At 45.1% G+C, this 27,957-nt stretch overlaps 3 protein-coding genes across 5 annotated transcripts; 1 reads left to right on the top strand and 2 right to left on the bottom strand.

Moving 5' to 3' along the window:
• Nucleotides 1-586: 586 nt before the first annotated feature.
• Nucleotides 587-13,355, bottom strand: LOC109524779 (vesicle-fusing ATPase). 2 transcript variants are annotated; one of them, XM_019884877.1, is made up of 21 exons: nt 13,028-13,355; nt 11,614-11,699; nt 10,426-10,525; nt 9,781-9,820; nt 9,056-9,222; nt 8,831-8,941; nt 8,517-8,592; nt 8,000-8,155; nt 7,669-7,868; nt 7,410-7,575; nt 7,238-7,312; nt 6,327-6,514; nt 5,329-5,424; nt 5,089-5,245; nt 4,703-4,836; nt 3,836-3,982; nt 3,582-3,716; nt 3,241-3,354; nt 2,860-2,915; nt 2,520-2,581; nt 587-1,711 (listed from the first exon to the last, which is right to left on the bottom strand). In XM_019884877.1, the coding sequence occupies exons 1-20, from the start codon at nt 13,037-13,039 to the stop codon at nt 2,551-2,553; spliced, it is 2,247 nt and encodes a 748-aa protein (XP_019740436.1). In that variant the 5' UTR covers nt 13,040-13,355; the 3' UTR covers nt 587-1,711; nt 2,520-2,550. The 2 variants fall into 2 exon arrangements, with proteins under 2 accessions (XP_019740436.1, XP_019740437.1); XM_019884878.1 differs by lacking the exon at nt 2,520-2,581 and having other exon boundaries at nt 13,028-13,354.
• A 4,997-nt stretch (nt 13,356-18,352) lies between these two features.
• On the bottom strand, nt 18,353-22,192 carry LOC109524734 (cyclin-dependent kinase 5 activator 1-like). The gene is made up of 3 exons (XM_019884797.1): nt 21,693-22,192; nt 19,539-20,159; nt 18,353-18,847 (listed from the first exon to the last, which is right to left on the bottom strand). The coding sequence occupies exons 2-3, from the start codon at nt 20,052-20,054 to the stop codon at nt 18,356-18,358; spliced, it is 1,008 nt and encodes a 335-aa protein (XP_019740356.1). The 5' UTR covers nt 20,055-20,159; nt 21,693-22,192; the 3' UTR covers nt 18,353-18,355.
• Nucleotides 22,193-24,701: 2,509 nt separating this feature from the next.
• Nucleotides 24,702-27,682, top strand: rpain (RPA interacting protein). 2 transcript variants are annotated; one of them, XM_019884796.1, is made up of 7 exons: nt 24,702-24,907; nt 25,000-25,191; nt 25,286-25,358; nt 25,757-25,868; nt 25,953-26,016; nt 26,556-26,690; nt 27,295-27,682. In XM_019884796.1, exons 1-7 carry the CDS (start codon nt 24,836-24,838, stop codon nt 27,322-27,324), a joined length of 678 nt encoding a protein of 225 aa, XP_019740355.1. In that variant the 5' UTR covers nt 24,702-24,835; the 3' UTR covers nt 27,325-27,682. The 2 variants fall into 2 exon arrangements, with proteins under 2 accessions (XP_019740355.1, XP_019740353.1); XM_019884794.1 differs by having other exon boundaries at nt 24,706-24,907; nt 26,550-26,690.
• The last annotated feature ends 275 nt before the right edge of the window (nt 27,683-27,957 follow it).

Below are 27,957 nucleotides of genomic sequence, written 5' to 3'. Positions count from 1 at the left end.
ATCAAGACCTGGATGGCACCGAATGTCTTGAATTTCCATAAAAAGAAGACACAAGTGATGGGATTTGGTCCCAGTGGCTGAGACTTTTTAGTTGGACTGTTTTTGTGCTTTCTACCGTCGCCGTTATTGTTTGTTGCTGTATGAATTGAATGATTTTGGCCCAACGTACAGCACTTTGTACATAGCAGTGGTTGTTTGAAAGTGCCCGAGAAATACAGTTGAGAACCCCCCCCCCTCCCCTGCACCCCCCGACTCTTTAATGCTCTGAAGTGAAATCTGCCTTGCGTCACAGAGTGATTGCCTCAACAGTTTGTATAACAAAATATTGAGAGCATAGTCAGTTTTGTTCCAGGTAAACTTTAGCCACCGTGTATGCACTTTCATATGCATACACACACAGCGTTAGCTTCTAACACATGCAGGCAAGGAGACACAAACTCATGCTTCCATGAGGAACCATTTACTTTGAATATTTTGCTTTTGTTGTTTTTTTTTTTTTTTCAGTTGTGATTTCACATCCATCTTAAAAGCTGCGTTTTTCTTTTGCATTGAACACTGACGATGCCAAAGCTACACTATTTTTACTAAACTGTACTGAACTGAACTGAACTGCACACAACAGACACTCCACAATCCAACATTCACTTCCACTATAACTAGCCCGATGATGTCACGATATCCGGAACACCAAAGGATCACAAATCGCACTGTTATATAGTCTGTCTCTATACGTAATTTGGAAAGAACTTGGATCATTTCAACGATTCTCAATATACTGCCTGTGTTTATATATACACTATGTACTTTGGGCTTAAGTTGGCCTTACATTGACCTGAAGCCATGGACACGTTACAGAGAATTAAAGGCTTAACATTTACACAGGGAACAAAGTACGTTTTGCTTAGCCACGACATGGTCACTGCAATCCTCCGACAGTCCACGAAGCAAAAATAATCTGCGCGCTATTTATGTCCGTTTTAGTTGCATTCTCTGTGTCCTGCCTTCTTACTTTGTATGTACAGTATCAGACTGACTAGAACAGAGGTGTCCAAACTATGGAGGCCGTTTGCGACCTGCCATCCATTCCTCGGTGGCCAGCTCTCTCCCTGTACATGCATATATGTATAACTTGGGAGAATTTGCCTGAACACCTTGAACAGAAAACTGATGAACAATACAAACAATGTAGGATTGCTTTCTTGACTGACTTTCCTTTCATCCTTCCACTTTTCTGCACGCGGCCCTCCAACAAAAAGGTTTGGACACCCCAGGACTATAACTTAGCAAGACAATAACAAATACCACACCTACTACACAAGAAGCTAAAAACACATGTTGCTTTTTTTCTTTAGCACGATGCACAAAACCACTTTTTTTGTTTTTTAAACAATCGTCTCTTGCAGTATCTTTCCAGATAACAATTCAATGACAGTACGACTTCCTGTAGACTGCAGTAAAGACAACAAATATACTTTGGTGACGGGGGTGACACGTGGGCAGTGATCGAGATATTGCCTATGGGATCATGCGGGGAAAAGGGGGGCGGGGGGTGTCTTTAACCAGATTGTGTATTTAGAAAGATGGACGGAGGAATGACTTGGTGGACAAACATGATGGGCTCTTCTCCTCTTCCTCATCCTGTTTGCGGCTTGTTGATGATGAAATAGTCGTTGCATTTCCGAAGCCAGCCTACTCATAAAAGCTGCGATCGCTGTAAAACACACAAAGTAGACATGGGCAATTCTGGATAGAGATAATGATGCCGTTTACAATACGGTTCAACTTTCTTTCTTGGCAAGGACAAGCCCAAAACTGCATTTAAGTGACTTACATTGTGAAGGAACGCCCCCCGCCCCTCCCTCAAATTTTCAAATGGGAGAAATGCCGGTGTAGTTTGGCATCTCAGTGTTCTTATGTGGGTTTCCCGTGTGTCTGAACAGTCTTTTTAAGCCCTGTGATTGGCTGCTGCTCATAGAGCCACTGCCTGTAACAGGATGCATTTACCCCACCCACCCCAAATTCAAATATTTCCATTGTGAAAATTAAATGAAAAAATAAAAACAATAAAGAGCATAGTAGAGTGGAAAAAACAATCCAAGCATGGTTTTTATGAATGACAGATGTATACAAAAAAAAAAAAAAACACCCAAAACATGGAGGCAAAAGGCATTTAAAGCAAGACCACATGACTTGTTGAAAAGAGCATTTGGCTATAATTAAATTGACCAATTTGCCTCAGCGTGTATGGAAATTGGAAATGGATGGCAGGCCCCTAATGGCCCCTCGGCCCGTAGTTTGGACGGCCGTGCATTAGGCCTACGTTGGTGGTTTAATTACATGGCCTTGCTTTGGGCGCTGAAGAAGGTGAGACGTTAAAGGACATACGCAAGCAATCTCAAGACTGCAATCAACACCAGATAAGACAGCGTGCTGTCTGTCGTCGGGCGACTATTCTAAAAGGGCTGAATTGCATTTTTCCATTCGAAGGATTCTCAGGGCACATTTGTTGTTGAGCTTACCAGTGCACAGTGGGAACCACTGAGTGGCGGCTTAAATGCGGATTTGATTGCCTTCATTCAACCTGATGCAAAATAAAATGATTGGTGAGGAAAGGCACTGCAATTGGGAGTCACTCACACACACACACACACACACACACACACACACACACACACACACACACACACACACACACACACACACACACACACACACACACAGGCACACGGGTTCGCACAAGATGGAGACAGCAACGGCAAAAAGTGAAGCAGATGAACCCAAAACAAAGAAAGTTTGAATTGAGGGATGTTGCTGATGCTCTACGGGGGTGATTTTTTTTTTTTCCGCAAGCATACTCACGCCCCCTCATCTCGCAGCAGCGACAGGAACTTTGTCACTCGGTAATCTTGGTCCATCTAGAGACAACAAAGTCAGACGTGGGTGACGTACAGTCAACAAAAAAAGAGTCCAAACATCAAAATGTGTCATTCGTGTTTGGTTGCTTTGACTTGAGTGTTGTCATGAAATTGTCTTGATTTTGATTTTTTTTTTTTGAATACTATTTATAATACTGTCCACACACACACACATATATATATATATATATATATAAATTGAAGAAAATTGATATTTTGCAGACTTTGCCGGTGTAGCGTGAACTATACAGCAGTTCCATACAAAGATGAAAGACTAACGAGTTCACTGCACAGGATGGTGCCGCCATTTCAGGTGCGCGTGTACCTGCAGCGACATCTCGATAAGCACGAGGAGTTTCTTAATGCCGATCCAAACTCGCTTTCCTTTCAGCTGCTGTGCGATGCTGGCCCTCTCTTTGTCTGTGAAGCTGCCCAGCAGCTGCAGAAAAAAGGAAGCGCGGAATGTGAGCGACGCCTCCCGAGAATCTTCAAAAGTCAATGCTTTGAATGCGACAGCACGGGAAACAAAGTGGCATTTCGTTCAGTGGCTCAGAGGGAACCAAGGTTATTTTATTTGTGCATTTTTCAATGGCACGCGCCCGCGCGACTGCGTAGCTCTCGGCGAGAGCGCGCATCATTTACTCAAGTGTCCGTGTGACTTTGTACCTCTAAAGCGTCAACAAGCTGCTCCCCGGTCGAGATGTTAGGGACGTGGATGGTGGTGCTGAAGGCGTCCAGCATCTCCATCTCCTGGAGGACGTCCTTCCTGCTGGTGGTGCCAATTATCAGCAGTTTCCGACCCTGAAGGAGAAATCGGTGACAGTAACTCTTTTGACACGCTACTTTGTTTGTACCGCTCTCTTGAACATAAAATTTCGACAACAGTCGTGATAGCGGTCTACCAATTAGTGAACTCTGACCTTGGGTGGTGCCTTCTTCAGGAGCACCAACAAGGCTTGAAGAACCAGATTGGAGAAACGCGGTCCGATTGGGACATAGTCGAGCAGACGTTCGATGTCATCAACCACCACACAGCTCAGCTGGGATTTGTAAGCATCATCAAAGACCTAAAATTCAGGGAAAACAGGATGGGAAATATCAGCTGAAGTCGCAGTCCTGATTTTCTGACCCGAAGCAGTTTGTCGGCTTTAGGGCACAGTTTGCGCCAGGGCTAGCAAACTAGTTTTCATCTTTGCCTTTCATCAGCGGCAAGCAGGACAAGTGTGCGGAGACTGAAGTGTTGAGTTATTTAAGCGGCTCGGATAATGGATGGATGTTTTTTTTTTTTTTTACCCATACATAGCAGTCACAATATGATGAAAAAAATCCACGCCCTGTGCACTAAATATTCCGCCACGCCCGCGACTGCGAGTAAATGTCCACGAGCACTCTTCCATCATGTCATAAAGCGATCCGCTATCTTCATGACTGTATGCCTAACAAATGAACAAAGATTTAATGTAAAAAAAATGGCCTCGCACTTTCAAAAAAAAACAACACAAAAACAAGTCAAATGACAAGAAATGGGAGCATATAGAGAAAAACTAATGAGGTGTTTGGATTCTACATGCGAAACTGCCCTAGAAAATGCTGCTGGCTAGTTGACGCAATTTTTGGGGGGGAGCAGTGCAGTGTTATGAGGTGGATTTCTCAGTGGCATTCATTTGAGCCCATGAAGGTTTTTGTTTACTGCTTCAGAACGACTCTTTTGTGTTTGGGTCCTTTCTCTCAAGCTCCAAAACAGTGGACGTGTTCGCTCACAAAAGGTTAAACGGTGCGTCACTAACCTTTTTGATGGCCTGGCACTTGGAAATCTCTGAGTGTCCAATCATCTTGTCTGGAGAACAAATCTTAATGAAGGGGAACTGTGAGTCCTCCGCAATCTTGGCTGCCAAAGCTGTTTTTCCACTGTGGGGCGGACCTGGGGGTACGTTTGACAAGTGAGACATTGGACAAGTCAAATGATGTTTGTTGTCGCCAGCGATAACCATCTTACATGCTTCTTTTATGTAATACGGTGCCACTGGGCAAATGCTGCCAACGTCGGCATCATAGAATATGTGTGAGAGTGAGAAATGACGGTTTTTTTGTATTTTTGCAAGGAGCCGAGTGCCGCCCGGTCAGCCGGTCAGGGCTCATTTTGACAGTATTGGTACCATCGGCAAATGCTGACCCTCGAGCAGCACAGCGACCAGCGGTGTGCGATCGCTGTTCTTGGTCTGCTGTACGAGCAGCTCTCCATCATCCAGGACATGGGTAACCGGGTCGCCCCATTTGATGATGCCATTCATGATGTAGCTGGAGTAATCCTCCTGGTTTGTACCAAATGCCTGGGGGGGAAAAAAAAAACCCAAGAGGAATTAAATTGTAATCCGCATCCCAGGTCATCAATTGAAAAGGAGATGAGGCTCACTGGTTTAATGTCATTGTTGAGGGATCCCATGAAGTCATCTCTGGTGACCTGCAGCTTCTCTGCCCTCTCCATGTCAACCTCGACGGTAGATGTAGCCTGGAAAAAAAAAAAAAAAACAATCCAAATGCCATGAGCGCAATGACCTACAGTATATAGAGACGCTAACTTATTCGAAACACATCTCACGGCAATATGAATTTTCACTGCTATTCCACCACAAACGACTCCCATCATAATCACTTTGTACTCAAAGGGGAGCGTTTTTGTTTTTAGAGAGGCAAAGCCTTTTCCTGCCCCGCTCGTGCAATCTCATGGCAGAAGTAAGATGAAAATAATAAATCATTCTGCAGACTGTACTGCAGAAACCGCCTCTTAAAATGTGCAATCAAAATGACATCCATTCAGCAATTCTTCTTATTTTTGCACCTACTCAAAACTCGGGAAGTGCCGAAAAAAAAATGTTTGAGAAGGACTGTCTGAAAAAGAGAAGACGAAGATGCTGGGCTTTGAATGCACATTGTGAGCATCATAATGTTGCCAAACAAGCGGTAAAATTATCTTGAAAAATTCCCATTTTTTGGAAGATTTATCATCCATCCATTCATTTTATGTCCACTTTATAGATGCAGATATATATGAAATGTTCAAGGTATTAAAATGCTGAAATAGTGGACAGCGGCGGCCCTTCACGTCTACCTTCAAACGGTCCTCGACATGACTAAATTGCTCCTCAAACGCCGTTATTCGAGCATTGTATGGTGTTCAAATAACAGCATTGGAGGAGCTAATTCGTCATTTTACAGAATTATCCTGGATTTCGGACGAACAATCTATTTTATGGAACACATTTCACTGAATCATGAACAACCCGTTTATATAGCATATTGAAATGAAATGAAATGAGATCATATTTCAACAAGCGCCCTTAAATAGACATGAGACGTCATGAAAATCAATGCGCCCAGATTTCTTCCAAGCGTCATTATTGCCAAACTGACCTTGATGTGTCGGTTCATGGCGGTGGACTGGGCAGCCCTGACCAGCCCCTCCAGCTCCGCCCCGCTGTAATTTTTGGTTTCAGCTGCCAGCTCTGGTATGTTGACATCTTGCGCTAGCAGCTTGAAGCTTCGCATCTTGTTCGTGTGAATGGTGAGAATCTGAACGCGACCTTTCTCATCAGGAAGACCTGGTCGGATATGACAGCAACAAGGTGAGACCGAAGTGGTTTTCGTCCATCACCATAATCATCACTAACCGGGTAAGACCACCGGAGAGAGAGACGAGAGCAAAATATATGGCGCGATGGACTTTTATTACCTTCAATTTATATCCTACTGCTTTACATGGCGCACATGGAATGTGATATTTTGTTTCTTTATTGAATGTGTGCCGCAAAGACTGTAAATATCGGGTTTTTTTTTTCGTTTTCACAGTATCCCACGACAGATGTGCAATCAAACAATTGCGGGCATCAGTATGTGGCGTGGTACTTTACCGAAGTAGATACGCTGCTTGTGCGCTGCGAATGCGTGTGACACGCTAAGTAGTACGTTCTCTACGCCACCGAAGAAGAAGATCTGACGGCCTTAAAATAGCCCTGACAAATTGTAATTTAGCAAAGACAGAAGCGTGGTTAAAATAACGATAACGGAGTGATGGACAGATTTGGCTGGCATGAAATCATGACAGATTGACGATGTCTGGTCTGGCCTCTGGCGAATGCTTTGATTGAAGAGATTTGTTTGACTTCATCTTAGCCCCGGGTGAAGGTCGAATTGTTTATTACTTGCTCAAAACGTACAATTGAATGTCACGCACCCGAAAAACTGCGCTTTCGAATATTTTGGAAACGACGGGACAGGCGAACGGGACCGCGAGGCCGAGAGGAAATCATAGGTCGGACACTTACCGATTTCCATCTTGACCTCAAACCTGCCGGGCCTCATGAGGGCATCGTCGATCAGGTCGGGCCTGTTGGTCATCCCTGGTGAAAAAGAGAAAAAGTGATGCCGTACGGAGAGGAGGAAAGGAAGCAGAGATGGAAACATAATAGAAACCGAAATGAGACAAATGTTATTTACCAATGACCAGGATGTTGTTCAGTTGCTCCACGCCGTCAATCTTGGAGAGGAGCTGGTTGACCACAGTGTCGTGCACGCCCGTGCTGCTCGCACCCGTGCCTCTCTGCTTGCAAATGGCATCCAGCTCATCAAAAATGATGATATGAAGGCCGCTGTTGGCTCCCAGCTAGTGATGGCGGCGATGAAAAGGGCCAGACACGTTAAAGCACAACTTCACGTTTCTGAAAATGTAAAGGAGAACAGCCGGCCGGCCGCACACCCGCTTTTGCTCGTCCTCCGCATCAGCGAACAACTTGCGGATGTTGGCCTCAGACTCGCCCACATATTTGTTGAGGATTTCCGGGCCGTTGACGATCTTTGGCTCGCGGGCGTTCAGCATTTTGCCAATCTGCCTGGCCATGAGGGTTTTTCCACAGCCCGGCGGTCCAAACAGTAAGATGCCCTTCACGTGCTTACAGCCTGGACGCAGAACACCAAAGGAATAGTGATGAGAAACGTCCGGAAGGCAAAGAGACACAAACATGAGTCTGCCTCATGAAGGATGTTACCACACCGGGACGGCCGACAACCAAACGAAGGCAATTCCTTACCCATCTGCTCAACAATGTCCGGAGGGAAGACCCGAGAAGCAAAAGCTCTCCGGAAAATGTCAGAGAATTCCTTATCCAGACCTCCGATGCCCATTTTCTCAAAGTTCCAGTCCGGGTTGATGATTGTCTGACGTGCCTCCTTGGTCTTTGCCTTACCTACAAAAAAAAAAAAAAAAAAAATGCAGTATTCTTGTAACAAAATAAATAAATATAATCACAAAGGCACACATGGCATTTAAACTTCCACCAATGTTACTCAGATTGTCGGACAAAGGATTATTATTTTGGACAAATTTGCTAACTTCAAATGTCTTTAACTCAATGCAGTTCGACACATCTACACGCCACGCATTGCTGCCATCTTGCGGAGACAAAAGGTACCTCGCTAGGGACTCCTGAAGTCTCTCAGCGCATTCATTCCTTGACAATGACGAAGTCACTTGCATTCATGGCTATATATTGTTTCAACTGTTTTGTTTTGTTTTGTTTTGTTTTTTTTTTTAAATACGAAACATACCAACAAGTGTCAAGGATGAACTCTCCGCCTTCTCAAAAATCACCTGACTGTTTCCCACCAGTAGCCCAACATCAATCTGTCAAAGGAAACGGAGGAAAACTTCAACAATCTGGATGAATTTCATGTCATTTCCTTTGTTTTTCATTTCAAACCTCTATTAAAATCTCAAAGAGATCACCGCGGACAAGGCATCCTTTTCGATAACGCCGAGAAGGCGTAGTACAGCATTAGATGCAACAACAGAGCAACCACCGTCAAAAACAGTCTGCTTGAGTTGAGTTGATCCATGAAATTCTAGCACAGCGTGCGCGTACCTTCTGCGGTTTCTTTCCAGAGGCCGCTTCGCCTTTGAGGATGCTGGCATCCATCGCCTCAATGTCTTTGACAACCAGTCCAAAGAGTTTGTCGCAGAAACTGAAGACCAGCTGAGAGGAGAACGGCACAGGAATTGTTTGCGACACGAAAACGAAAGCGCACCACATATAAGAATCAAAGCGTCCCGGACTCTGGCGCCTGAATACGAAGGACAACAACTACACCTGCTGCGTGACAGAAAAGCCCTGGCTGTTGAACTTCTGGATGAACTCGGCGGCCATCTTATCCGAGTCATACGGTGAGGAGTCGGTGCTCTTCTTCTGCAGGAAGTCAATCTCGATGGTCATGGCACCGATGCACTGCTTGGACTTGTCGAAGTTGTAGTTGGACACTTGAGGACAGAAATTTATTACCAATACCGAAACATTCCATCGCAAACTTTTTTTTTTTTTCTTTATGAGTATGTTCCATTTCATCCATTTCAGAAGTCAAATATTGATTTCTGTACTACTACACAAGTATTGGAATCATCACCCTTATTCAATTATTCAACTGTGGCAAGACAGTGCCATGAAAAAGTTTTGTCCTCTTCTCAAAATTCCCCCCGGCCGCCAATTTATTTATTTATTACCTTGGTTTGCTTACTAGGGATAGAAAACCTCTTTTAACCTCGCAGCAACTCTCAGCAACAATGAAAAAGTTTTGTCCTCTTCTCAAAATTCCCCCCCCCCCCGGGCCCCAATTTATTTATTTATTACCTTGGTTTGCTGACTAGGGATAGAAAACCTCTTTTAACCTCACAGCAAATCTCAACAACGACATGACAGTTTTGATGATGTGTGACTGCGTGATTTGGGAGACGGTCAAGTCCAGTCAGCAATCATCCATTCGGTGTGCAAAAGTTGGACAGCTTTTGCGCCAAACAATTTCGACGTTCAGAGTGCAATACCTTCTACTTCTTGGCCAATGGAGAGACCGGCCCATTTTCGCTGAAAAACAGACCAAGGAAAGAGCAAAGCAGGACAGTTTGTGTTGTTCAGGAAACAGACAAGAATAAAGACATCAGAGTACTCTTCATCATGACTTTGCCTTCAAAATGATGGCAAAACACAAGTCAACAATGTGTTGTTCAGGAAACAGACAAGAATAAAGACATCAGAGTACTCTTCATCATGACTTTGCCTCCACGAACCGCTTCAAAATGATGGCAAAACACAAGTCAACAAGGAAGTGTGTGGGGTATTACTTGTTCACACACATCGCGTACTGACTGGATTTTTTTTTCCCCCCCACACATGTTCACACTAAGCTCATTCAATCTTCTACTGAGAAACGCGTTGCTTGCAGCAAATTTGCAGCTCTGGTCAAGGTCATTTTTCTCAGAGTAATCAAAATGGATTTGCCGAATTTAGGAAATGCCATTTCATGCAAAAAAAAAAACAAATGGCCGAGTGACATTAGTAAATCCCTCTGCTATTTTGAGACTCGTATTGGACAAGAACAAGGCCAACACAACAGCGTTATGTCCTCTCAAGGATCACATCCTCACAAGAATTTGCTGCGTCACATTTTCTGTGGATGTTTGTGGGAGTACCTGTGGCAGGCTGAAGGCAATGGAACCAGGCGCCACGGTGTGGTGGGTCTTGACCGTGAACACAAATTTGTGGTTGGGTGTGGTCTTCACAGTCACGTGTCTGGAGAAAGACAGTGACCGTTTTCACAAATTCAAGACAAATACATCATGGATCTTAATTCATTTGCTTATGCATTTTCTGCAAGGGCAACTTGAAACTATGTGCTGTTTTTTTTTTTTTTTTGGTTTTTGTTTTTTTTTTTTATATAAAGGTTGAAATGAAGAATTCTGCGTTTTCACAAATTCAAGACAAATACATCATGGATCAACATTATCACCCCATTTCTGAATCTTAATTTCATTTTTTATATATAAAGGTTGAAATGAAGAATTCTCCGCCGCTAATAATCCTCCATGAAGCGTTTCCAGTCGCTCCAAAATGCTGCCACTCGCTTCCTGACTGTTACTCGAAAGAGAAAGCAAATCGCTCCTACACTGGCATCCCTTCACCGGGTCCCTTTTTAGAAGATCACCATGATTTGTTTTCAAATCTTGAAACGGCCCGGCCCCACCGCGCCCGGTGCCAAAGGTCTGCATGGGACCAGGCACTAGTAGAGGAAGCGAGAACCAAGCGGAGGCTCATTTTTGTTCTTTGGCTTTGGTCTCAGCACGAGACTTGATTTTTAGTTGATTAATTGACTGTTTTATTGTTTGTTGTTGGATGAATGATTTTTGCTCCATGTGGGGCCCTTTGCATATAGCGGTGGTTGCTTTCAAGCGCTTGAGAAATACATTTGAGTGGAGTTGCGTTGTGTTGTGTTGTATTATGGCATCGACAGACATGATCGAATTCCATCATTCAGAAAACGGTGCAACATCTCATCACCATCTATTCTGGGCCGCCTGTCTCCATCCGATTTGTTCAAATGTCGAATCAATATTTCCATGGGAAATGATGTCATTTGAATGCATGATATCCAGTGTCATAAAACCTTCAATCGCTCCGCTGACAGATGCACTCATCCATTTCCCCCAACCGCTTATCCTCCCAGTGGTCAAGGAAACACGATTGCACGTATCAAAAATGACTCATCAGAAGAATGACATCTGGCGGTAATCAGCTCGCAAAGACCAAAACGTGAGCAGCGTTCGCGTCTTTATTGGCACGGAAAGAGAAAGACGGGTGCGCTGAGAGTGATGGCGACTCACTGGCCGGACTGCAGATCCTTCTCGCTGACCACGGCGCAGTTTGTCAGCGACAACTCGTCTGTCGGGCATCGTGCCGCTTGCATGGTCTGCAAAGAGAGAGGCGAAGGAGGAGGGGCAGAAGAAGACAATTTAGCGTGATTGTGGTGATTTGAATGCAGTCGCTTTCCATCCATTTTCGTCTTGTTAAATCAAATGAAAATACTTTGACTCGGTCGGTAGTAAGCGCCAGCTGATGGAGAAATTCCAACGCAGTGTACTGCGGTCGAAGCACATGCCACGGTCACCGCGGCAACCGCATGAAGCAATCCGACAGTGCCTCGGACAACAAATCGGGTTTGCTGCCGGCAGATCCTTATTTCAAGCACCAGGCCATCGTTCAGCCATTTTCTGTGCCACTTCTCCTCACTCGGGTCAGGGGTCCATACCATGAGCTGACTTTGGGCGAAAGGTGGGGCACATCCCGGGATGGTCGGCAGTCCATCGCAGGGCACACGTCAAGACCAACAACCGTCCACATTTCCATTTACGGATTGGGACAATGATGGAGTCTTCACTTCTCCTCACATGTGTGGTAAGAACAGACAAATTCCACACAGGTGGGCTCAGAGCCAAACATTGAAACCAGGGCCCCGCTGAGCTGTTTTGTTGAAGGGAGTATGCCTAACCCCAAATAGTTCAAGCGGCGGAACAATTCGCCCCCTCAAGATATTCGTGACAATGTGAGCTTGACCTGCTTTTTGCTAAACTGCTCCGAGAAGCAACTATGCAGTTTGTCCATAAAACAACAACCACGATGGTGCCCTTCTGAAGACACACAGCTTGCGTTCAGTTAGATCATGTTACCCGACGGCACACAAGATAAACATGGACTCAAGTCTACGCACAGCGACGCCGAGCCACCCCTCGAGCGCCTTTCCTGTGCTCATCAAAACCACTGCGGAACGAAGGCGCTCGTCCAAACAATACTGTCAGCATCAGCACCACAGAGGCCGCACACGTCCCTGTCGAGGTGCGCCCTCAAATGCTGCACGTCGTTCCGTTCGATGCGCCGCCAGCGGAAGGCAAGCTTCTTATCAGCGAGCGCTTTTTACGCAGCAGCCTCGGTTCAAGGGCAAGCAGCTCCCGGGATTAAGCAGCCGCGCTCCTGCTTTTTTTTTTTTTTTTACTGACTCGAAACGCCTGGTGAATCGCGTCTCGCACATCGCAAGCGCGCGCGTGAGGCTGCGGCATCGAGTCCATTTCAACAAATAAAGACGAACACCGCTCGCAATGACATTGGCTTGGCCGCATCCCAAATAGTCGGAGCGAGCAGTCGGTCCGACATTTTGCTGCCCGGTTTATCTGGAAACCAGGAAGGAAGCGCGCGTTCGTCTAAAAACGCCATAGAGAACGTGATAACGTGGGATTTTCTTACCCGGGACGCCATCTTCACGGTTTGTGGTGGAGCAGTGATGCAGTAGTGGTGGTCCCAGATGGTTCATAGGACGGTGGGGGGGAGTGGGCGGCGGAGGGGGGGTGACATGAAGCAGGGAGGCTTGACAGCAGATGGCGTTGTTAAGCGTAGCTCACTCTTCTTCGATTGGCCGAATCAAGCGGAAGCTCGCACACCGGGGGATGTGCCCCCCATTAGCTCACGTGCTCTGGTCCGGCCTCCCTGAGCGGCTTTGGATGACGTGCCAGCAGGCTCACGTGTGCACGTCAAACGCACCTTTTGAAGTTCAATATGGAAAGAAAGAAAGAAAGAAAGACATCCGAATCCAAGATGTTGTACAAAGGGGGTCCGATTCTATCAGACTACGTTGAGAAATGTATAGAACTCCCGCTCACGCCAGCAATTTTGACGTTCATTTTCACTTGCTATGACGTGTCTCTGAAGGTTGTCGCATGTTATTGACGTCGGTCGCGGTGCTGGCGTCAGCACCGCGGACAGCAACACTCGTCCACCCTTCTCTCACGGTTTTGTTTCGAAATTAAATGTGTCTCGTTACGAATAGATTAAGGGTCATCACAAATTCGGTGGAAAATTATAGACATCGACTTCAGCATTACATTTTGGCATATTAAAAAAAAAAAAGTCGTCAAATGTATGGTACTATACTGGCAGCAATGGGGCTACCAGGGAGCTCAAAAGCGAGGAAGACTAAGGCAGAAATGGAAAAGGAGGAAGCGAGGAAGACAGAAAAAATGCTTGTAAATGTTTTTATACAAAGTACCTGTAACAGCTGATCCCTTTGTTCTTTCTTGCATACATATTCATACATCCACAATAGTAACAGACTGCAGCGTCCGTATTCTAGTAGGACTAGTAGCATTAAACTTGAACAAAGATTCTTGTTTACACGATATTGTTCACAAATGGAAGGAGAGAGAAACAAAAAAAACAAACAAACATTGGAAGTCTATCATCATCATCACACAATAGTTTTTGTCTTGTAAGTGTTCCAAGATAAAATATGGCACATATTTGATGAAAGATGATTGAGAGGAGTGGGAAGGGTGTCAACCCGAGTCTTCGGTCCCGAGGGCCGGTCCTCTCAGTGGCCTTTCTTTGTGTATTTCATCATTTCATTGCCGTTTGGACCAAAGCGGGAGGAATCGGTTTGAAGAAAAAAACATAAAGAATGAATCGTATCCATATATGCGCGGCACTAAATGTGCCGGCGAACATTTCCGACTCGAGGTCGTGCATCATTTGCTCTCGTATCGATTCAGAAGCATAAACCGGGTCTTACGTGATCCTGCACTGTCAGCTTGCATGAAGCTATTTGTTGACCCATAACAGATTCAAGACAAATATTTGGCGGCCTTATCTTGCTGTGACAGTCATCGGCTTTTGGGGGGGGGTGAGGGAGTGAATCCATCATTCGATGAGAACAACCAGCCTTTTTACACCTGCAAACAATCAGACCGCTTTGAGCGCCTTGCTTCATTTTCTTCCCCCATAGTTGAATGTCTGCTTTGCTGATTTCCCTTTTCATTCGTGTGCGATCCCGTTGCATGTGCTTGGACATAATTCAACACTTGCTTTGTTTTTTCCAGCCAGGGGACCACAGACAGCCCCACAGCCAAGATATCAAGCATCAAGAGAAATTAGGTCATTTCAAGTTGAGGTGTGAAAAAAATGTTAACAGGGTGGAGCTCTGATTTTATGACATTTCAAATAGTTGCATAATATTAAAAAAAAAACTCATTTCCATAATCGATTATATCAGCAAGCCTGTCATTGTATCATTCAGACCTCCTGCACTTTGTATCATGAAGCATAATGTCACCTCAACTGCCGGCACATCGAGAAATGCTACTTTTTTTTTCCATTCAAGCGATCCGAAACAGGTGAGGAAGGTCATGTAAGCAAGTGTGATCATCATTCTTCATGATATGCATAATATGTCACATGAGGTTCGATTGTGGCTCCGGGCTACATTGTCTTGACACCGCGGTCAATCCGTTATCACCAGAACACAAAAGAAGAGCGAAAACGTCATCGCTTACAATAATGGAGAAAGCCTTGATGGAAATGGCCACGCCATCCTGCCTTGTATTTGTCTCGTACACACGTCCATGCTTTTGAGTTGCAATTTGGTCATCATCCTTCAAGCTTTCCGTTGGGCTCTTGACTCTTTGGAGTAGCAGTAAAATGTTGTTTCGAAATTCAAAAACCGGATGAGTAGCGATGGGGATGAATCTCGAAGGCAATAATTTGTTTCTTTCTGGCCAAAATGATTATACGGTAGATATTGATTTTTAGAGATGGGCATACAGTATCTGATGAAGATATCGTTAGCAAGTCTGAGGATGGCTACCTTGTTATTGAGATCACACTTTGTGTGTGAAATTGGCATGACTATGGGCGAGCCTTTTTACTTGGCCCAAAGCGTAATTGTTCGTGCACAAAACAAGGACCGCCGGAGTGAAAGCTGTTGTGCCTGCAAGGGGGAGACAATCTTAATCGCTTCCATTTTTGTTCATACACCCTTTTCCACCACACTTGTGCTCGTGTTCGTTCCAGGCCAGTGCCCAGGTTAGCAGCAGTTCTTTCATTTTTCACCACCCAAATTGGCTCGAGCTCTGGCGCTTGAAACTGGTGCTGAAGCTGGCCCCAATTACTCCTTGGGCCAGACTCTGGCACCAATTATACATCAGGAGGCGGGAGGTGGGTGGGTGGGTTTCATGACGATTGCAGGTGAAGAGGAATGACTCCCTGGACACATGGGGAGTATCGCACCTAGCTGTTAAGCGGTGATCTCCGGCGCAATTGCGTCCCGCCAGAATAGCGATGGCGGATGTGCCCAGATAGCACACGATCGTGGCCGGCCTCGCAATCATCCACAATGATGAAGAAAGATAGAAGACTTTGCTGATTCCGTGTCCCTCCCTGACTGTTATATACTACATACAAGTGCAAACGATGCTATGCTAAGTGGCCTGACAGATGCTAACAGCGCATTATTATTATGATCATTATTTTTAATAATAGAGCAGGCCCTCTTGGGTAAGCATCGACGTGAGCAGTGACGTTTGGAGGTTTTACGATGACGTCTTGACGTCGCTCCGACTTGGCACACACACACACACACAAACCATCTCTTTGAAAATGTTTGAATTGAATCTACATCCATATCCACTCTCTTATGCTCCCTATGTGGGCTCGAAATGATACACGTCAGGTAGGAAGTCGTTTTGCTCTCAGTGCCATTCAAGTGGTGGCAGCATTTAGGAAAAATAGGTCACCTTTTTACACTTAAAAAAAAAAGTGTTAGCTGACGCACAAACAGGCCTGCGGTTTGCAATGCTTTTAACTTTCACACTTTTCTATAAAAAATGTCAACCATTTCTATCCTCTTGTCATTCTAGACAGCACCAATATGGACCTAAATGGGGGAAAGTGCATGTGGATGGGGAGTTATCAAATAAAATCCCATTCTGGATATGCACTGGAGGGTCCTATTGCATTCTGTCATGTGTGGGTTTTTTTTTTCGTTTATGGTAAACATTGAGGGACATTTTTCTGAATGATGTGTGCTCTTGCTGTATAAAATTCCAAGCAGCGTTGCCTAATACCAAATTTGTTTTTAAAAACTGTACCTTATCAGTGACGCCACAACTATTTTATTTAATGTGGGTATGTTGTGTGTGTTTTTGTTGTTTTTGTTTTTTTTTGATTGTATGCTTTTAAAGTTTCAACAGTAGGCCTCACAGCCAGTGTTGATGAGTGCATTAATCTTACGCATGAGAATAGGAATAAGGTAAAATGGAGTTGGCAGTAAGCAGGTGGTCATGTGCAATGGCATACTGTATGACGTGAGCTCATGCAACGTAGTGTCACTATCCTGGATCTGCATGTTTACATTATTCATCCCTACTGATATAAATAAACGTTGTCTGGCGTTTCTAACCTTTCAAGAGAAAAACACTCTTCAACTCCTCGGGATAACCAGTTGCCATTTTTCTCGTATCTCCTTCAAACATAGTACGGGAAACGGCTTATCGTATGCGTGACCTGAGCCTGTGACATCGTTGTTCATATCAAATTTCGAAATCATTTTGGCCCAAAATACACAATAAAAATGTTTTGGGTTTTTTTTTTTAACCTTGGATCCATTTAGGTATCAACTGTCACATAAGTCATCAGAGGAAATTAGATACACCAAGCAGGTATTACCAATAATAATAATAGTCAAAATGGGTTTAACCCAGAGGTCCCCAACCTTCTTTGTGTCACGGACCGCTTAAGACAAGTACATGCTTTTCGTGGGCTGGCAACCATTTGTTTTTTCATTGCTTCGAAATTGCCAGTTTTAAAGCACTGGTACTGACAACAAAGATGATTATAGAGCAATGAAACGTTTTCTTGGCCTAGACTGTTTGCATTCGTTTCAAACAGCGTTATTCTACTGTACAACAAATGTAGAATAAAATAAAATGGCACAGTGAACTACTAAGCAATGGACCAGTCAGGAATCATAAATAGGCCTGATAATGTAAACAGAATAATTTTGAAGTTACGATTTTACGCACGGCGTTAGCATCATTGCTACTTGCAAATGTGACACGACTAATTGCTGCTTTCATCCGGTGGCTGCCGGCGAGTTATGAGCGACGAAACTGCGAATGTTGACGTGGGCGGGCTGTGCAAACTCTGCTCGCATTTTCACGCTTTCCACTTAATCACTGCGATTTGTTCAAATGTTGCGTGGCCTTGTTTTGACGACGGCGCTGTGGAGAGACCGCGAGGGGAGGAACTTCTCTTGTCCAAATCGCTTCATCTTCGGAAGTCATGCCTGCCCGTCGGCTGCATGCTTCGAAGTACGTTTCGTCAATTTGTTACTTCGCGTTCTGTTCACCGCTTCATCTTTCATTTATTGGCGTATTATGTTGATTTCAACTTGCAAAGTAATGTGAGAAGGGGGACTCCGATCGGCTAGAGTCGCGCACGTTCCCCACGTCACGTCCGATGGGGCAAGTTTGCTCAAAACTCGCAGGTTTGTCGAAAAAATGGACCAGCGGTTGGGGACCACTGGTTTGACCCACAAGGAAAGATGAGGGTTTTTTTTTTTTGTTTTGTTTTTGGTGCCTCCTTGTTCTTAATAACCGACTGGTGTACCGTGCCATAAAACATTAGAGACGCCAGACAACACCGTTGTTTCAAAGTAGCTTTAGGCAGCATTCCACCTGTCCTCATCATATCAAGGGCCGCAGTTCCCCCATCCATCTTTTCTTGCCTCCTCCTTTCCACGTCCTTTTATCGGTCGAGACCTATAAAGAGTTTGGTCTTCTCCTCTTCTTTCTTGCTCTCATTCTTCAGGTCAGCAAACACCTGGGTGAAGAAATGGGGGTCGGTGTTGATCTGGAGCATCTTGCCGCTCATGCGGTTGATGATCTCCAGGCAGCGGTCCCAGAAGGCCTCCTTCTCGGCCTCGACCAAGAAGGGCTTCAACGGGTAGGAGATCTCGTTGCCCATGTAGGAGTAGGACAGGTAGAGGCATGTGAGCAGCGAGGCCTGCAGCTCGCGCTCGGAGCCCACCTCGGCCGAGACCACGTCGCGGCACAACATGTAGAGGAAGACCACGTTGGCCGGAGTGATGAAGCCCTGATCCTGCCAACCCTGAAGGAGGAGGGAGCGATCGACGCTGCGCAGCCACAGCACAGGATCGGTCGGCGAGAGACGCTTTAAACGGTAACAACGCCGGCACAGGAATTCGCCCAGGCTGCGCATCAGCTCACTGGTGGAGGCCTGAGGGATCGGGTAAGGACAGGCGGAAAGGGAATACAACAATTTCCCAACGGGTAAATGATAAGCAAAATACATCACGTACGTTCGCTTGAGAAATGGGAACGCGCTCACAAATTTTTCATTCACATTATTCACGCTGAGAGAGGCGATACCTGTCACCGTATATCATTTACAGAGCACCGTTCGTCACATTATTCTCATTATGTCAGACTCTGTTATGTTATCATGATGATCCTCATCAAGTTTTTACTTGTGCTTCAGTTCAGACATCAACCTGTACGAAATAAAGCAAATTAAAATCATGAACTTGTACTCACAAATTACTTTCTCAGGGGTGAAATCTCTGGGGAACGGACCACAAAGCTATTACTCCGTCATATGCATGACAACAGGTCGATTCAAAGGCTTATTGTACTTTCCGCCCTTTCGTGGAAGAGCATTTCATTGTTTTGCCTGTCAATCTATGTTCACTGCATAGATAGGTCAACCTAAGTATATGATTTTTATCGTTAATAAATGCGTTTCTCCCGAATGAAGTGAAATTGGCTCATTTTCCTCGGCACGCAAGACGGTTGGAAATCACTGAAGTCTATCAGTTTTTGCCTGCAGTATTTTGGGAAATAATACGTTATAAGACCGTTCACAGGATCAGTTCACCCTCCGAGAATAAGCCGTAAAGAAAATGCCTTACCTGAACAATGACACGCTTTGGCGTACCGACTGCAGTCGAGGGCTGGATCCCGGAGCCAGTTAGGGAATTTTTTTTGGCAGCGACCGTAGCTACGTTAATGAGGGTCTTGGAGGTGGGGAGGTGGGAGGAGGTAGTCAAGGCAGCCGCTGAGGGATCCTGGCCGGAAGAGTAAGAGGAAAGATTTGCACAGGACTGAGACTTCTTCAGCTTCAAGCTGTTCGAAGCCGAATTAGAGGTGATGACATCATCCACGTCCGGCGAGCATCCTTTCCCGCCGTCGCCGCCGTCGGATTGCAGCTTCTTGGAACCCTTCCTCTTCGCTGAGACGGCCACGATTCGTTTCCATGGCAGCACGCTGATGATGGAGGGGCGCTTGAGGGATTTGGCAGCGGCTGCCGCGGCATCCTTGGCGTTCTTGCTGTTCTGGACTGCCGTGTAGTGACCCACCGTAGCCGGGCCGTCCTCGAACAGGGCTGCCTTGCGGTAGCTGGGGGAGAGCGAGAGCACGGTGCCCATGGTGCCTGGCGAGGGGCAGTGGAGTGACGGAGCACCGGTGGTGTGGAGCACTGAGGAGAAACCCCTTTGTTTGGAAACGAGCCAAAGTGTCTCACCTTGGCCAATCTGTGAGCAGAAAGCAGTCCCGTCAGGCATTCACCAAAACACGCACAAAAGAGCAATCCGCCATGTTCCCCTCTGAGCTGTGAAAATCACAATATTTAGCTCAGATTGGCTCCCGACGGAAGATAGCCGTTTCCACTGGGATTCACAGTCTCATCGTTACCATGACAACCGGGCAGCCTCCAGCCCCTCCGAAAAACGATCAAGTCAAAGGAAATACCCTCCATGTTGTTCCGTTCAAAATCCTGGCACCAAAGAGGATGCTGTCATTCAAGCCTTTGAATGTTTGCACGCAAACTGTATATTTGTATATATTGTTCATGTAACTCCCCAGGGGTACTCCTGAACATCCCATTCGTGTTCACCTCGGAATTTCACTGCACACTTCCACTCGCTGTTAAACACACTTTTTCCCCAAGGGTATTTTGACCTGGGGGTTTGGGGGGAAGCTGGACAACACTCACAATCTTTCCTGTGTCAAATTGTTGACCAAATCGGGCCAAGGCGCAGTTCACTGCATCGAACAATTTTACTCAGGTCCACACAAGATACAAAATAAAAGCAAATTTGATTTTAATTGAAATCAAATGGTTGCATTACAGTGGAGGCCATGATAAGGCTAACGTAGACATCTTGGATGTGAACGTGCAACGGTCATTCAGCGATTGGAATTTGCCAAAATGCAACCACTCAAGCATCGGTCATGGCAATTTTTCTTTTTCTTTTGCAAAGTGAATTTATTCAAATAGTTATCTAATTGGATGGCATTCCTTCACAGGGAGTGTGTGTGGGGGTGGGGGGGGGCACAAGAGGCTGGACAGTTGGCGTGGGGGCATGTGCCAGATGTGAATCAACCGCTGGATTTTTTTTTTAAAAAAGATCACTGTGGAATTAAATTTCCATTCCAGGCAATGTCATACAAACGTGAAAGGAAAATGCTGTCTGTCTGATTGGCTGCTGACCAGTCCAGGGTGGATGCCGTCTGTCTATTGCCCAGGATAAACATATAGCAAATAGATGCGTGGATTTTTAGGATGAAACCGCATGCACACGCAATCCATAAAACAAATTTCCATTGGATGCTCGCCCATTGAGTTGAATTCACGGTTGATGCGGTAAATGGTGCTATCTATCGTCGCTTAATTCGCCAGAGCGCAAACCTGCAGAGCTCAGCGGTGTTATATAAGAATCAAGCTGGGCCGCGGACGCGTGAGGAAGAAAATGTACGCAAGCATCCATCTTAGCTTCAAAATGAAAGCCTTGAAAACAAGACACCCCCGCCCCCGCCTCCACTTTTAGCACAATACAGTATATGCAGAAGCGTCACGTTGTGTCACACATACACCGCGTAGAAGAAGAGCTCCGCACTCGTTGAATTTGAATTGCCACGTTTGCGATAAGAAATGAATACCCGCGTCGTGTATGTATACCAGAAAACGGTGTGCATTTTGCATCGCTGCCTTCATATCGCTGATGATTGGTTATGTTATTACGCTATTGCATTCGAATGAAAGAGAAACCGCACTGCTTTCCTACCTGATGCCTAATGGACTCCTCTTGCAGCGTCCATGGAGCCTTGTGACCGCCGTGCCGAAATCCCAGACCTTCTCCTCGGTTTTCACGCAAGTCGCCGTCGTGATCCGGTCCGTGAAAAGCCCCCGCTCAAAACAGGACCAATTTCTATTCCCCGCGGGCTACTGTTTCCCCTTCATTTCATCTCTCAAACAATAATTTCGCGTTGTGCTCAAGGGAATACAAATGCTCGAAACAGAAAGAGCGAGATGTGCTGGGATGCGAGTTGGAAAATGTCCTCCATTGAGACCAGAAAATCTACACGGTCACGCTTATTTCGTTTTGGGGTTTTTTTTTTCACTCCCCCAGATACTCACTTTGCGTACGGAGTGCAAAAACCAAAACGAAAAATCGGAATGGAAAAAACGTGTAAAACACAAAGAAACAAGCAGAAAATGGCCTCTACAAATTCCCAAAATAGACATCAGTGTCTGCCCTTGCAATCCGGAGAGAGAGCGAGAGAGAGAGAGAGAGAGAGAGAGACAGAGAGAGAGAGTCAGCGCTTTGATGCGGGAGTCGACAGTGATCGGGGTTGGATGGAAGCAAATGCCGTCTTTCGATTGGCTGCGGAGAGGATGCTGCCAACGCCGCTGCAGTTTCCGCCAACGACTCGCCGTCTGTGTCGCAACCTGGCGGATGAAGTCATCGGCAGTCCGTCGGTTCCGGCCGATCGCAACCCATTCGCTGTCCGAGGTGCTGATCCAGCCGAGCATCTGTGTCACAGCTGCTGCTGCTGATGTAGAGGAGGAGAAGGATGTGGGTCAGCTCAGAATTGGAAGACGTTTGGAATCATCGCGACACAAAATGCAGAAAGAGACGAAATCGAATAGTAGCTGTTGCAAAAGATATTTCTAGATGGTATGTAAAATAAGAAATAGTAGTTGATCCGCTATCCTAGCCCAACAACAAAGGGTTGAAGGGTTGTTGCAAAACAAAACAAAAAAAAAACCACATACCGTAATCGTGCATCAAAATGACCATTCATGGATGGCACAAAACTGCTCAACAAGAAACCAACATTAAGTGCGAGAACTTTTCTTTTTCATCACAAAAATAAACTCACTCATAATGTTCATGTTATTGAGGTACTGTCTTTGTCCTGCATATCATTCTAAATCTGCAAACAATTGTAGTGCAGGACATTAGAAGACCCAGTGTACGTGCAAGTGTAAGACATTGTCACAGTCATGATTATGGTAGTATGGCACCACGACAAGCAGTGGCGTCGCTTTGATTTGTTCTGTCTTCCTGTAGCTTTTCATCTTATTGAACTCACTCTTTCATTATTCTCATAAACATTGTATAGCAGCATATTGGATCAAGTGTTGCCCATTTGTTATCCGTTGCAGCCTGGTCATCCTGGAAGGGGAATTCTCCCATCTGCGGCGCTTTCTCAAGGTTTCGAGGTTTCGCATGTGATTGATACTAGCGCATCGACCTCACAGTGCAGAGGTCTTGGGTTCGATCTCGGGCTCCAGCCTCCCTGTGTGGAGTTTGCATGTTCTCCCCGTGCCTGCGTGGGTTTTCTCCGGGTACTCCGGTTTCCTCCCACTTTCCAAAAACATGCATGGCAGGCTGATTGAACACTCCAAACTGTCCCGAGGTGTGAGTGTGAGCGCGGATGGTTGTTCGTCTCTGTGTGCCCTGCGATGGGCTGGGAACCGGTTCAGGGTGTCCCCGACCTACTGCCCAAAGATGGCTGGGATAGGCTCCATGGATGGATGGATGGATGGATGGATGGATTGATTATTTGAATCAGGTATGTTGCTCCTGGGAGAGCTGGAAAACAGGCAGGACAGCGGCTCGTGAGGACCGAGTTTGGATCCCTGTGCTCTCAAGTCACACGTGAAGCTGAGGGGTGATTTTTTAAATATATATATATTTTTTGGGGGGAGGGAGAGTCTTCCAAATAAAAGAGTAGTTGCAGAAATGTACAAGTCTGCTTTTAGATATCCAACCACACGTGACCTCTTCAGCTCGTTTATCAAAGAGGTGCTGTGATTTGGCTATGACAGTGTTTTAGCTGCTATATTGGTACTGTAGCCGACTTTTTGTTACTGTTTGTTTACAAAGATCACCGACAACATTGATCACTGACTGTGAGAGTAACTGAAAGAAGGTTCATGTTGGAATTGTGGTCATTGTCGTTTTCTTTGATGAGTTAGGGTGGTTGTTTTGGAAGATTTATTATTTGATTTTTTTTTTTACATAGAACTTGGTGTAAAATGTTTGATCACGACTGCACTGGACATTTGGTCATTGTGGTCAAAAAGCAGCTACAGTTTGGGGATATCGATCAACTAGAATTTACTTAAAATAGACAAAAGGTAAATTAAAGAACAAAGGTGAAATGTTACAGGATTATATTTGGTATATGAAGTGGCGAATGTAAAAAGATCACCGAAATGTGCTATAACATAACATAACATAACATAACATAACGTAACGTAACGTAACGTAACATAACATAACATAACATAACATAACATAACATAACATAACATAACATAACATAACATAACATAACGTCTTCCGCTCGTCATAACTTGAAAAGATCCTGATCGTGACACACCCTGTCATAGGCATACGTTCATTTTTGTAATTATCTGAAATTTGCTGCCAAGTTACGAATTTCATCGACAAAATACGCTCACTTGTCCGACGTCTGATAATCAACTTCATGTCCCACAATGCAATCCCGAGCAGCAAACATTCACTTCCGGGTTACGTCACGGTCTTTAACATAACATAACATAACATAACATAACATAACATAACATAACATAACATAACATAACATAACGTCTTCCGCTCGTCATAACTTGAAAAGATCCTGATCGTGACACACCCTGTCATAGGCATACGTTCATTTTTGTAATTATCTGAAATTTGCTGCCAAGTTACGAATTTCATCGACAAAATACGCTCACTTGTCCGACGTCTGATAATCAACTTCATGTCCCACAATGCAATCCCGAGCAGCAAACATTCACTTCCGGGTTACGTCACGGTCTTAAAGACTGCTTCTGGTTTGTTTGTTGTGCGCAAATGTTGTTCTCCTGACACGCTACTTCCGGTCAAGCTGCTTGGCGTGCGCGCTGATAAACATGGAGTCTCTGCAAAGACATCGCTCGCTTTATAAAGGAACGACTCCACCGTGGAAAGAAACATATCGCAAGGTGGAGTGGATTCAACCGCTTACTCGGCAGGCGGCGATCGCCGTCGCGAAGAGACTGCGTTCTGTGCTATGTTCACCCTCTATTTTTAACAGCGCTGTGTGGAGAGGCTCAAGAGTCGCCGGTCGAGGTTGCTTGACCGATATCGCAACATGGGCGAGGGCCTCAAGTGCGCCGGCCCGGCGACCTCCCTCATCGTCCAGGAGGTCATGGAGGAGGAATGGACGGCTCTGCAGTCCGAGGATCGGAGATTGCCGTCCTTGTGGGGCCCAGGCGGCATTGCGGAGGTACGCAGTCCTTGTGCGACGCTTGTCCCCCGAACAAATCGCCATTCGCCCCAAATTGCACGGCGGTGTTCAACCGTGACGTCTTTCTGAACAGATGCACAACGTTATGAAGGATCATGACGAACTGGCGGTTTTGGCGGAAATCCAGCAGGAGCTCCTGTCTCACGGTAAAGCGTTGCACACTTGCAGCCCAATCTGCTAATCGTCACGTTCCTAACATTAAGTTTTCTCACCCATCATGGAGGCAAAGTCACTCTTCCCGCCACAGCAGGCTATTCGCTCGGGATAATCTTTCAGCGACATCCAAGTATCTTGACTTTTCCTGGATTTGATTGCACGGGAGGAAAATTCTCGAATTCGACCTGATGATCGTTATTGGCGTATAAACAGCAAAAAAACACTTTTGCTCTGCTTGCATTTTCTAAGCATTTTACATACTTTACTGTATTCGTTAGCGACAATCGAGTCTTCCATAGAAAGTAATGATTCTGAAAGGAAACTTAGAATACCTTTTGCATCGTTGCCATTTAAAATGTGTGTTTTATATTTTCCCCTTACGCTGCAGAAATGTCGATTATTGAAGAGTACGAGAGAAACCAACAATTTGAGCAGCAGTATATCTCATCTGTTGTGGAAGGGTTGGAAGAGGCTCTCGTTATTTGCCCCACGTGCCGCACGTACGTCCGACAGGATTGGGTTTGTGGAACCCACCGAGGACTTTGGGACTTGTTGAGGACTGATGCTCATCTTGTGTTTGCTAGGAGCAACTTGAACATCAGCAGCCATTTCATCTCTTGTCCATGTGGACTGTACATAAATACAAAGGTTTGTAGAATTAAAACAACAACAACAACAAACTCCTTCCTCTGACTTTTGCGTTCTCATCCGCATCCAATCGCTAACAGGGCCATGTTTTCGTCATACTGGAACAAGATCCGCTTCCTCCTTCCGTGTCTAAGAATCATGGGGAATGTAGTTCTAATAATTCATGTTGCGCTCCGACCAAATTCAAGCTGAGCGTTTCTGACTGCGCGTTTGCAGTGTCACAAAGTGGGTCTGACGTGAGGTCAATGACAAAGGCGACTTCCGGTAGCCGCCTGGACCGAGCACAAAAACTTTGATCGTGATGAGTGCAGTGACCTGTTTACTGCTGTCGAGCTGCCAACCAAGATCGCGTTTAGCATTAGCCAAACTAAGAACACACTCACCGGTCACCAGATTGACAACCTTTTTTTTTTTCTTTCTTAAACTTGAACATATGACTGAAGAAATATTTGTGCCTTTCAGAAAGATGGTAAATTTAAGTCAGAAGAGATCTACTTTTGCTGAAATTGTGTCGTCTTGTTCACCGGCTTTAGATGAAGAACATCACCGCAGATGTCCTGCGGAATCTTTTGGAATCCAGAGTGACGGAGCACATGGAAGACTGCCCCTACACCCCTGTTTTTTCATTTGCATCCAATGCAACCTCCTCTCCCAACCTGCTGATAAGTTGCCAGGTACGTTACTCGGTTCCAAACTTCGTGGGTACTGACGGTCATAAGTATTAGAGAGAGTGTGTGTGTAAATTTCAAAACAGTCTTTGTTTATAAACAGTCAGCAGCTTGTGTGTCAACTCCAGGAAAAACGTGTCTTCTTAGTTTAAAATGGCTTACCTGTGTCGGCATTGTGGCCAAAGGTAGAATTCTGGTCGGTTATTGTGGCTTTCAGTGCAGTAAATAGTAAATCGTTGCGGCAGAAGCTGCGTGGTAAACTCGCGATACATCACATATGAGTTGCCACCTACATACTGTATGACTACCTCTTGTTGTTCTTTTCATTTCTTCAACTCTCTTTTGGTGGTTGGCGAATTGTTTTGGTGACTTACCGGCACCTTCTTCAGCATGCGGCATCCGCGAGTTGGGCAACTGTGACAAAATGATTCCTTTAGCTTTTTCTCCCATGGTCGACATGGGACGCTGAAAGGGCCACAAACTAGTTTGCGGCGTGTCCTTTGTTGCCAAGAAACGTCGTCGTTTGGTGACTATCGTAAACCGAGGATCCACCTGTACGGGTTTCTTGTTTTTAACACCTCTTCACGGTTTCTGTTTACTCTGCTTTCAGGCTTGTGACTACCTCGCCATCGTCCTATGACTTGGAACACACAAAATGAAAGATTTGTATTAATGCTCATGTAAATCTGTTTAAATAAAGGTTATTTTTTTTTATACTTAATTCAGAAGTATTTCGTATTAAAAATAGGTTCACAAAATGCCCTGAACCACTTAATGTGAAGTTTAAGTTGGGGAATTCGGGATATATTCCTCAATGTAGATTAGTTAGAAATGTATGGGATATGTTTTTTATTTATTTATTTAATAAACGCAGTATAATTATGTAATAGTTTGTAGTACATTGTGTTGATCATAAAAATGTCTAACTTTTTTTTTTAATTCACTCAATATCATTGCACAACAAAACAATGTCCAATAAACGTCGTGTCATTGTTGAATTTTTTCTGTGGGTGTTTTTTTGTTTTTCAACTCAAATACCATCGATCAAATATCCTGACCCAACTGCTCCAACACTAAACTGGCTGTACAGTGGATATAATAAGTTTACACACCCCTTTTTAAATGCCAGGTTTTGTGATCGAAAAATGAGACCAAGATAATTTCAAAATGTTTTTCACCCTCAATGTGAGGGGAATAGAGAGGGAAGTACAGTAAAAAAACAAACTGATAAAATGCGTTTGCAGAAATGTGCACATTCCATGTGGCTGCATTC

Source organism: Hippocampus comes, unplaced genomic scaffold (genome assembly GCF_001891065.2).
Source record: "Hippocampus comes isolate QL1 unplaced genomic scaffold, H_comes_QL1_v1.1 scaffold46, whole genome shotgun sequence".
Classification (NCBI taxonomy): domain Eukaryota; kingdom Metazoa; phylum Chordata; class Actinopteri; order Syngnathiformes; family Syngnathidae; genus Hippocampus; species Hippocampus comes.
The sequence above is the reverse complement of the archived record's forward strand: the minus strand, read 5'-3'. Positions and strand labels throughout refer to the sequence as shown.

Bases quoted from the DNA above. Each gene is read 5' to 3' on its own strand.
- LOC109524779 (XM_019884877.1), bottom strand. The intron at 9,223-9,780 runs GTATTGCACTCT...TCTGTCCTCAAG, and splicing joins CATTGGCCAAGAAGTAGAAG to TGTCCAACTACAACTTCGAC. The intron at 2,582-2,859 runs GTGAGTATGCTT...ATTTTGCATCAG, and splicing joins CTGCTGCGAGATGAGGGGGC to GTTGAATGAAGGCAATCAAA.
- LOC109524734 (XM_019884797.1), bottom strand. From the start codon at position 20,054: ATGGGCACCGTGCTCTCGCTCTCCCCCAGCTACCGCAAGGCAGCCCTG. The intron at 18,848-19,538 runs GTAAGGCATTTT...CCGATCCCTCAG, and splicing joins CAAAGCGTGTCATTGTTCAG to GCCTCCACCAGTGAGCTGAT.
- rpain (XM_019884794.1), top strand. From the start codon at position 24,836: ATGGAGTCTCTGCAAAGACATCGCTCGCTTTATAAAGGAACGACTCCA. The intron at 25,192-25,285 runs GTACGCAGTCCT...CTTTCTGAACAG, and splicing joins GCCCAGGCGGCATTGCGGAG to ATGCACAACGTTATGAAGGA. The intron at 26,017-26,549 runs GTTTGTAGAATT...CACCGGCTTTAG, and splicing joins GACTGTACATAAATACAAAG to ATGAAGAACATCACCGCAGA.